At 38.4% G+C, this 10891-nt stretch overlaps 2 protein-coding genes across 2 annotated transcripts; one reads left to right on the forward strand and one right to left on the reverse strand.

Moving 5' to 3' along the window:
• The first annotated feature begins 372 nt into the window (after positions 1–372).
• LOC121997487 (putative E3 ubiquitin-protein ligase RF298) lies at positions 373–1952 on the forward strand. The gene is made up of 3 exons (XM_042551928.1): positions 373–436; positions 524–1305; positions 1431–1952. The coding sequence occupies exons 1-3, from the start codon at positions 373–375 to the stop codon at positions 1950–1952; spliced, it is 1368 nt and encodes a 455-aa protein (XP_042407862.1).
• LOC122002291 lies at positions 1649–3245 on the reverse strand. The gene is made up of 2 exons (XM_042557415.1): positions 2756–3245; positions 1649–2606 (listed from the first exon to the last, which is right to left on the reverse strand). The coding sequence occupies exons 1-2, from the start codon at positions 2957–2959 to the stop codon at positions 2451–2453; spliced, it is 360 nt and encodes a 119-aa protein (XP_042413349.1). The 5' UTR covers positions 2960–3245; the 3' UTR covers positions 1649–2450.
• Positions 3246–10891: the final 7646 nt, after the last annotated feature.

The following is a 10891-nucleotide window of genomic DNA, read 5'->3' on the forward strand; positions in this document are numbered from 1 at the left end:
GAAAATCCTTCCGCTTTCAATTTTGTAGTCTTTTTAACACTAGTATCAGTTTGTTTGAGTCTCATCTTGGTTCCCTTTTACAGTTTTCATGTTTTCTTTTTCACATTTTGTCAATCTTTAATCAGCTTTCTTTAACGGAGAAGTTAATATACAATCTTTGATATCGAAAGGGAAGGTATGATACTCTTATTACCAGTTCTTTTCGATTCTTATGGCTATCTATGCTTGTTGTTGATATTGAATCACTGCTACAGTTTCTATTCTTATGTCTCTGAATCCAGGAAATTAGAATCGCAGCAGCAACAATAAGTTCTTGACTTCTCTCATTGCAATTCGAGATTACGTACACACTTAAAACCCCATACGACTTAGATGGAATCGCCGGGTGCTGATTGGAGTCCGGAATCCGAGTTAGAGCTTCAGGAGATGTTATTGGGTACTTTATATTCAATCTTAATTAGAGCAGCAATTAGATCTAGCCTTCATATCCCATGATTGTCCTGACAAAAATGCTTATCTGCAGGTCTTGCATCTTCTGACGAATTCAAGAAGAACACGAGAATCACGAAAGAAATGATCAATGATGTGATCAGCAAGGCAAACAAGCCACTCAGTAAAGGCGAGGTCTTGTGGCGCTTGATGATGCAGCTCGACCTTGATGTTGGTCGCGACTTTTCTAGGAATCTTGAGCAATCGGGCACTTCTAGTACCTCTCAAATCGAGTCACAATTGGACTGGGAAAGTCTCCTGTCTGCAATCAATGAGCAAACTGTAGAGCATTCGAGCGAACCTAGCGTTATCAGCGAGAGCACTCTACAAAATGCTTCGTTGGAGTCGCTGCTTCAAATGAAATGCAGGCTCGAGAAGGAAGTGCAAGAGTGGAACGATTGGGGTACGCAAAAGGTGATGCAGGCAGCCGAGAGGTTGAACAAGGACAGGGACGAGCTTCAATTACTAAGACAAGAAAAGAGGAAGCGTCAATTTATGGAAACGCTTAGAATGAAGTATACCAGTCTGATGAAAGAAAAAATAGTCCAGGTTATGGGTCTTAAAGATAAGGCTCGTAAAATGAAAACGTTGAATGATCAACTGAGGATGGAACTGAAAGATGCAGAATTGCACGCTGCAGAAGTGGAAGCTAATAGTGAAAAAGCTTCAAGAAGGATGGAGGAGAACCTCAAAAAGTTAAAATCATTTGAAGAAGAAAAGCTCTCGCTTAAAGATGAACTTGCAGCTGAAAAGCGTAGCTTTTTTCAATTGCAACAGCAATTTGAGCAAGCCAGGGGTCTTCATGATAATATGAAGGTAAATTTATGAAGGCTATATGAACAATTCAAGTATTTGATTCTATTGTTTCAATATCCTTAATTACATACTAAAAAAATGCTTCTCTCATTCTGCCTGCTAAATGCTAATGCAACTTATTGCAGTCTCTGTGGAAGAAAGAAGAGAAGTTGAAGAATGATGCTCTTGATATGGCCGAGAATGAACGAAAGGAGCTGGAGCAGATCGAGATGTCGGCAAAATCACAAGAAAATGCATTAAAAATTGAAGCAGAAAATAATTTGCAGAGATACAAAAATGATATCCTTCAGCTAGAGAATCAAATTGCACAGCTAAAATTAGTGGAAAGTTCATCATCCAACATTTATCTTTCTGAGGAGGAATCGAAGTCTGCTTTAGATCGTGAATGGGAATGTGTGATGTGCCTATCTGAAACTGTGTCCGTCGTCCTGCTTCCTTGTGCCCACCAAGTTTTTTGCAGACAATGCAACGAGCTTCATGAGAAAAAGGGCTTGAAAGAGTGCCCTTCCTGTAGGACTCCTATCCAGCGAAGAGTCAGTGTTCGATCAGTTACTGATGATCCTTACCCTGATCCTTACCCTGAACTCCTTATTTACTTGGCTGAAGATTCAGACTACACTGCTCTTGGAGATCCTACTGCTTTTTGAACCCTCCTCATTCATCTAATGACTGTTACCTAGTTGATTGTTAATATGAGTTTGTTTCCTGAGCTGAAGCTTCAGGACTTTTGTTGTTGGCAATAGAATAAACCGTGCAGGACGAACAGGCTTGTGAACGTGTTTGGGTATTATAAAACATATGCAGTGAACTTTCAGTATTGAAGTCGCGACTTGAATGATGATTGATGATGTTCTTTTCGTTATCCATCTGCTCATTCGATGATCTACTAGATGCCTATCGACTCTTAACAGTCGAATAAATAAAGATTAGTAATGTTAAAGCAAAAATAAATTAGTTTAATATGAAAATGTAAGATGTAATTTCCGACTATTTATGTTACGCAACTTCTGCCGGCGACTGGTTGAGGTCAATGTCCAAGGAGCAGTTCATTCACTAGAGCCAGCGAAAAAGGATGACTCCTCGAGAGCTCGATGCGCCGCCCCAAGGCAAACTGCCGGATCTGTGCCCTGCTGCCCGCTTCGGCATCACAACAGCCTCGAGGGCAGGGCAGGGGAAATTGATTTTGGCCTTGGGGCAACGGAACTGGGTCGCCGCGGCGTCGTATGCACGCGCCGCCTCCTCAGCGGTGTCAAAGGTGCAATTCCTTTACCTGATCTCCGCCTACCTCGCCTTCCTTCACCCTGGAACAATAAGACGAGAGAATTAATAATGGCGCAGTGGTTGGGGTGTTTGACTGACAGCGAAGCCGTATAAGATTCCTTCTGCTCCTCCGACTCGGAGTCGCAGGCGACCGAAGAAATTGTCTAGGTGCCAGGGGCAATTGTCGTACCAGCTGCCGCGGGTGGTGGAGCGCTCTTCCACTCCATCCGCGTACCCAGCTGTGCTCAGCCCCATTGGCCGGCGAGAGGCCGGTCTCTTCCACTCTTTCCTCCTCCAAGTAGATCACCCTGCACGAGCCTTCGCCGACCTTCGGCCTCGCCTTTTGCAATCGCGTCGTCGGCATCGGCACGTTCACCACCAAGGGGTAGCTCATCAAGGTGAAGCAAAACCTTCGTCGGCATCGGCACGTTCGCCTTTTGCAATCGCGTCGTCGGCATCGGCACGTTCGTCTTTTGGCACTCTTCGGCCTACTTGACCACGGATTTGCCCTAAAGTTTGGATCTTGTGTGTGGATTCAAAACCTTCGAAGCCGCATTACGTCAGGAAATTGGAGAACGGCAAGGCGTTCGACAGCAGCTACAAGCACGGGCAGCCGCTCACGTTCAGAGTCGGCGTCGGCGAGGCAAAACTTGCTCAACTCAATCTCTAAAAAAAATTAGAAATTTGTTTTTAGTTGATTTTGGTTTGTTTTCGTGCTATTTGTGTTTTGGTTTTATTCCTTCTAATGCTCCTGCATACCGCATTAACGTACACTAGGTTCACTGATAAGGAGCAGCTCCACCATAATCACCTGCAATGGGAGTGAGTCACATGTTACTCCATGAAAATCTAGGTCAAAAGATCTTAATTTTTTTGAGACTAAAAGATTATCAGCAAGAAATTTTCGGATACGACTTTTGAATACAGGTGGTAGAAGAAAAAATTTAGGAAGAGGAGGTTAAGAGGAACGTTGAAATGAAAATAATTTTTTATTTAAATCAAACTTAAATTATTATTTTTTATCAGAATCCTAACCTTTATTTAAATAATCTATAAAATAAGAAAAAAATTATAACAGAAAAAAAACTAATATTACAAAAAAAAGATAAAATCTAAATTAATTTTTTTAAAAAAGAAAACTAATTCTAAAATTTTAAAATAAATAAAAGAAAAAAAATTAAAAGCAGTTATCATATCTAAAAAATTTTATCTTTTTAGATAGGATAATTAAAAAATTCTTACATCAATTATTCTATCCATTTCTTAAATTTAAGATTTATGAATAGTACTTTTCTAAATTTAGGGAATAAATTCTATTCCCTAAATATTATAGAGGAGAAAAAAAAGTTGATATATAGTGTAGTAAAAAATGGATATCTAAATTTAATAAAGTAATTTTTTTACCCTAAATTATGTATTTTGGATAAGGAAACTGATGTGGATGTTCTAACACATCCATGCCAGGGGTACGGGCTGACTACTAGAAAGATGATGATGTCTTGTATAGACTCCGAATAGAGCATAACCATATCAGGAGGCCACAAGTTGATCATCTTTTTTGTCGGTAGTCTTGATTGTCCTTCAAAATCCAAAAGAGAGGTTGCTAGTCTCATTTTTTTCTCGTCACAACTTAAAGGGGAATATAGTCATATTGGAAGACATGAATTGATTGTGTTGCTAGATGCTCCAACATCAAGTTCATAATAAACATAATTCTTCTCTTGTGTGATGGATTTCACGTACAACTATAAGTCCACGAGATGTTTTACAAAGTGTTTATAATCATGATCCATTCTTTGCAAGTTGTATCTTACGAGGCAATGTTCATTGCACCTTAGACAGACTTCCTAAATAATATCTGAACTGAAGTTCAACAATGGGAAAAGGATTCATAAGAGTCAAAAGTCCTGAATAAGAGGAACTCGCAACCTCTTACAATTCATACAGATTGGGATCGACAAGTTGAATGCACTTTCTGAATATATATACATTTTGGTTGGTTTACAAAGTGAAAAGTCGATCACCTTTGGTTCACTGTGATCTACCGGTGGTTCTCATAAAAACCTAAGCCACATGAATTCTAGACAATTAAAATAAGAATTTGTATAGGAAAAACAAGAACATATGATCATGGATCTTCGTTTTATCGAGAACATGACATAAGAAAGCAAATAATATATAAACATAATAACAAAGAACTTGATTGAAGAGTCGTATCTTTGTCCTTTAGTAACGTCAAAAAGATCTTATGGGAGAAGAAATAGCGGAAGGAAAAGGTAGGTCTTCCGAAGGAGTTAGGGTTGACGACGCCGAATTCTCTTCGTCAATAGGGAACGAAGAGACGTCTCAAGATTACCCTAATCCTCTGGGGACCAACCCATTATATAGTTGACATCTATTATCAGCCCATCGATAATAATATATACGAGACTATAGATTCTACATATATGAGATCCACATCTAATTATCCGAAACCCACTAGACATAAGTTAGATCACTTTAAGGGGTTGGATCGTATTCACGTGTGTAACTTACAAATAAGTCCACCTAATAGGGATAATTATATTCAACAATCTCCCACTTGGGCTATATGTGAGTTGTATGTGAAATACAAGTAAAACTTTAGTTGATATCAAACTTTATTGGTACAAAATACCCTTGTAAATAATCTGGTCATTTAACTTTATTGGTATAGGACTAAAGAGGTCATAGCTATTATATATGATCGTAACAAGCTCCAACAATAATCACAATACCAATGTCATTAATGACATTGATCAAGATGTGGATGTGTAGAGTGGAAATTAGATAAAATGTGATCAATACATATCAATTTCCAACTGGTCCTAAGATGACCTTAAAAGAAGTCAGATCATATTTGCAAAATATTTTATGCTAAACTGCAATAGCAAATCATGATCAACTTTATGATTCCAAAAGGAATCTTAATCATATTTACAAACACCAAATGCTAAACAGCAGTAGTAAATGATGATATTATAATCAGAGTCTCAAACAAACATGTAAATTCCTTTTAATGTTTTAAACTTTAAGTACGTACAATAATCAAAACAACATATTTGTCTTTTTTTTATCAAATATAGAGCAATAAGATAAATATAGACTCCCACTAGATGAGTTCTTCTTCCATAAGAAGGACTCTCATATCCACAATATGCGCATGAAACACTTTAGGCACCAAGCCTTTGGTGAGTGGATCAGCCAACATGGAATCTGTGCTGATGTGCTCTACCATAATCTGACAACTTTGAACTCTTTCTTTAACCGCTAGAAATTTGATGTCGTTGTACGTGGACTTCGACGAACTACGATTGTTCTTGGCATAAAGTTCTGTGGCTTTATTATCATAGTAGATCCTCAGTGGCCTATCAATGCCATCAACAATTTGTAATGTTGTGATGAAGTTCCGCAGCCAAATCCCATGATTGGATGCTTCATAGCATGTTACCAACTCTGCCTCCATAGTAGAAGTTGTTAGACTTTCGAGCCGCAAAAACCGCTTTTTGCGTTGCGGAAACCTCGAAGCTAGCTACGGATCCGTGCGAAGATAAATAAATAAAATTCATGTACATGTTTGTCTACACTAGATCTACCTTAGATCTACATGAAAAGGAAGTATACCCTTGTAGCGATGCCTTTCGCTTATCCCGCTCGTCCAAATGGTTGCCGGATCTCGTAGAGTGTCAAGTGTACACTCCTCTACACATATCCACACGGACAAAAGGTGGAGAGAACCACTTAGAGTGTGCTAGCACCCTTGAGAGGTCTCGGCAATGGAGGAGAAGGAGAGCAAGAGAAGAGAGGAAGAGGAAGAAGAAGCCTTGAATGAGAATTCACTCACCACTAATGTGGCCGGTCACTTAATGGAGGTTTTATACCTCCATGTAATACCAAGAGTCATGGCTCTTGGTCTTCCTTATGAGGTGGCACATAATGATGTAGCCTTGATAATGTGGAACACTATCATTGGCCGGCCCATGCCAAGTCACAATGAAGTGACATTTGATCAAGTCAAACTTGACCCTTCATCTTCCCTCTCAAGTCAAGTCAAACTTGACCTCTTATCTCCTATGGTTGATCAAATCTACCCTTTGATTCAAATCAATTTAATTTAATGAATCTCTATTCATTAGTTTAAATTGACTCAATGAATCATAGTCTAAATTAGACTTATTTGACACATGAATCAAATTGAGTCCAACTCAATTAGTCTAATTTGGATTACTCTTAATCCAACTTGGTTCATCACATAATCCTAATCCTCTTGGTCCATCATATGAACCTAATCTCTATCTAACTGTCCTTTGTGTGTGACCCTATAGGTTCTTGTAACATTGGCAATGCTCCTAAACCTATTTAGAAACATAAGTAATGAGCGGTATCTAGCAACACATCATTACTACCCAAGTTACAAGAATGTTGAGATCCAATATCACCATTGTGACTACTAATTGTGACTCTCACAATATGTGATAATGTCCTTCTATTCTTGACATCTAAATTGATCAATTGAGGCATACACTGTGTCATCCTCTAATCAATTTATGACTTGAACTCCAAGTAGACTCACTCTAATCAAATGAACTCAATATCTCATATTGACTCATTTGGGCATGGTTATGCACTTAGTGGTCTCACTCTATCAAGAATCATGATGTTACTCCCGTCATATAGGAGGGATAGATCTCATTTACATCACTCACATCCCTTTGCATAATTTGTTATATACCCAGTAGTCGCCTTTATAGTCCACCCATTTACGGGTGACGTTTGACGAAGCCAAAGTATGTAACTCCTTATGTAGGGAACCATGATGACTTCAGGTCCAAGAACTGATAGTCATACTAATAGTCACATGAGAAAGTATATGACACTCATATAACGATCCATGATATTTTTTCATGGCTGGTCATTCAGTATACATTCTCCAATGCATACCCATGTGTCAACTTGATATCTAATATCCATAACTTGTGAGATCAAGTCATCGAGTTGACCTACATGCTAGTCTCATCGCATTAACATTGTCCCTGAATGTTAATACTTGACTAGTAATGATTAAAAGTAGTGTTCTCTATATCATCTCACTATCAATTCAACCAATCGGTTGATATAGATAAGAACCTTCTACTCAAGGACGCTATTATACTTAGTTATTTGACACCAATACAAGTAAGTATAATAACCATAAAGAAATACCTTTATAAATATATAGGAATATGATACATCGAGTTCATACAACAATCATCACATGATCGACTCTAGGGCTCTCACTTACAGAAGTGGCTACTAGCGTTTGCTTGACGCTCTTCCAAGATATAACCCCTCCAGCAGGCATGAAGATATAGCCCGAAGTGGACCTCTTGCTATCCAGACATCTAGCAAAATCAAAGTCTGAATATCCAATCATCTCCAAGTGATCTGATCTCCGATACGTTAGCATATGTCCTTTAGTTCTTTGTAAATACCGCATCACTTTCTTTACCGCTTTCCAGTGTGGCAGTCCTGGGTTACTAACATATCTGCCTAACATCCCACTATAAATGTTATATCTGGTCGAGTACAAACTTATGCATACATGATACTTCCCACTGCTGACGCATATGGGAATTACTCCATCTCCTTTATTTCAAGTTCAAGCCGTGGACACTGCTGCAAGCTGAACTTGACACCTCTTGATACAGGTGTATCACCGGTTGTATAGTTCTGCATACCATACCTTACAAGCACCTTTTCAATATAGGCCTGTTGTGAAAGTCCAAGAATGTCTCTTGAACGATCACGATAGATCTGTATGTCTAAAACAAAGGATGCTTTTCCAAGATCTTTTATTTCAAAATTACTAGATAGAAATGACTTAGTTTAAAGCAGCAGATCCTTATTATTGCTCACAAGCAATATATCATCCACATACAAAATAAGTATAACAAACTTGCTCCCACTGAACTTGACATATATGCACTGATCAATGGAGTTCTCTTTAAATCCAAATGAGATAACCACTTGATCAAATTTTCGGTACCACTAACGGGACACCTACTTTAAACCATAAATGGACTTCTTTAATTTACATACTAGGTGCTTTGAGTCTTTACACTCAAAGTTCTCTGGTTGCACCATATATATAGACTCCTCTATGTCTCCATTGAGGAATGTGGTATTTACGTCCATTTGATGTAGCTCCAAATCATAATGAGTTACAAGTGCCATGATTACCCTAAGAGAGTCTTTCATCGACACGGGTAAGAAAGTCTCCTTGTAATCAATGTTTTCTTTCTAAGTGAATCCCTTGGCAACAAGACGAGCCTTATACTTTTCAACATTACCCCTTGAATCTCGCTCGGTTTTAAATATCCATTTACAACTAACGGGCTTCTTCCTTCAGGTAATTCAACAAGTTCCCAAACGTCATTGTCCGCTATAGACTTCAACTCTTCTTGTATGACATTAATCCACCTTTCAGGATCAGAGCATTGTTTGACTTTTTGGAAAGATGTAGGATCACTCTCCAACCCTATGTCAAAATCATATTCTTAGAGATAAATATAATCACGAGAATTCATGCTTCTCCGTTTCCTTGTAGATCGCCTTAAAAGCACTTGTGTTTGAGGTGGTTGAGGTACTTGCTCATCAATATGAGGCAATACTTCAATTTCAGTGGCCGGTTCCTCCAATTGCATTGGAGATGTCATGGAAATATCTTAATTCACTACGCTTACTGGATGTGTGATACCCATAATGTGCGGTATGATAACCATACCACTACTGATCGCACTAGTAGTAACCACAGGAGGATTGTCAATGCATTCCTTAAAAGATATTTCCCTGATTTTATCACTCCCATTGTCCTCATTGAACTTGGCATTTCCTATTTCGAAGAAGGATCTATTAGAGGGATTATAAAATTTATACGCTTTTGACTTCTCAGAGTATCCTACAAAATTACAGCTAACTATTCTTGAGTCCAGTTTCTTTTCATTAGGCTTGTAAGGCCTAGCTTCAGCTGGACAACCCTAGACGTGTAAGTACCTAATGCTAGGCTTCTTACCCGTCCACATCTCGAATGAGGTTTTAGTTACTGTCTTACTAGGTACTCTATTGAGTAGGTAAACTGTAGTCTTGAATGCTTCACCCCACAAGGACTCTGGTAGAGAAGTGAAAGCCATCATACTTATTACCATGTCTTTTACGGTTCGATTGCGACGCTCAACTACACCATTCTGACTGGGTGTACCAGGCATGATATACTGAGGTACAATTCCACACTCAGCATGGTAATTCGCAAATGGTGCTGGACGTTGTTCACCTGATTCATCATCTCGACCGTAATATTCACCTCCACGGTCAAATCAGATAGCTTTAATTTTCTTACCTAGTTGAAGTTCAACTTCGACTTTGAAAATTTTGAACATGTCTAAAGATTGAAATTTCTCATGAATAAGGTACAGATAGCCAAATCTGGAATAGTCGTCTATGAAGCTAATAAAATATGTGTGTCCATTCCAAGATACCTTAGGAAATGGTCCATAAATATCTGTATGTATTAACTCTAAAACATCACTACAACGGTTAGCCCCCTTATTCCTTTTGTTAGTGGTCTTCCCCTTGAGACACTCTATGCAGACATTAAAGTCTAACATGTCAAGGGAATCGATAATTCCATGTGACATTAACCTTTCTAGGCGTTGTTTTGATATATGTCCTAAACGCCTATGACATAACATGGAAGAATTCTCGTTAGTCAATTTACGTTTCGTACCTATACTATGCATTATCACGTTATCAACTGTAGGAGTAAAGTGTTCAATTTATAAAGCTTATAAACCAAGGAACCATTGCCAACCAATACTGAATTAAAGAAAATACTAAAAATTTCATTTCTAAATGAACAAGAATAACCTGATTTGTCCAAACAAGAAATTGAAATTAAATTCCATCGAAGAGACGGTACAATAAATGTATTTTCTAAATCCAGAAAGACATTGGTTCCTAAATAAAGCCTAAAAACACTAATCGACTCGACTTTAGCCTTCTTTCCATTTCCTGTATAGATGTATCTTTCACCATCAAGCGGAAGTCGGCTCTTGAGACAACCTTGCATAGTGACACTTATGTGAGTAGTAGCATCGGTATCTATCCACCAAGTGTCAGTGGATACTATAGCTAAATTGACTTCTGAACTAACAAAGTTGAGAAAACTCTCAGAATCTGCAGTTTGTTTTCCTTTTCCTTTGTTATTGATCCTCTCTCGTTTCTTGCTCGCACTTTGAGGATCAAATGTTAAGTGAGCACTCTCAGATGTCTC

The sequence above is a fragment of the Zingiber officinale genome, chromosome 1A, assembly GCF_018446385.1.
Source record: "Zingiber officinale cultivar Zhangliang chromosome 1A, Zo_v1.1, whole genome shotgun sequence".
Lineage (NCBI taxonomy): Eukaryota > Viridiplantae > Streptophyta > Magnoliopsida > Zingiberales > Zingiberaceae > Zingiber > Zingiber officinale.

Coding starts and splice junctions, on each gene's coding strand:
- LOC121997487 (XM_042551928.1), top strand. CDS start 373: ATGGAATCGCCGGGTGCTGATTGGAGTCCGGAATCCGAGTTAGAGCTT. Junction 437..523: donor GCTTCAGGAGATGTTATTGG/GTACTTTATATT, acceptor GCTTATCTGCAG/GTCTTGCATCTTCTGACGAA. Junction 1,306..1,430: donor GTCTTCATGATAATATGAAG/GTAAATTTATGA, acceptor AACTTATTGCAG/TCTCTGTGGAAGAAAGAAGA.
- LOC122002291 (XM_042557415.1), bottom strand. CDS start 2,959: ATGAGCTACCCCTTGGTGGTGAACGTGCCGATGCCGACGACGCGATTG. Junction 2,607..2,755: donor TCCACCACCCGCGGCAGCTG/GTACGACAATTG, acceptor TTATTGTTCCAG/GGTGAAGGAAGGCGAGGTAG.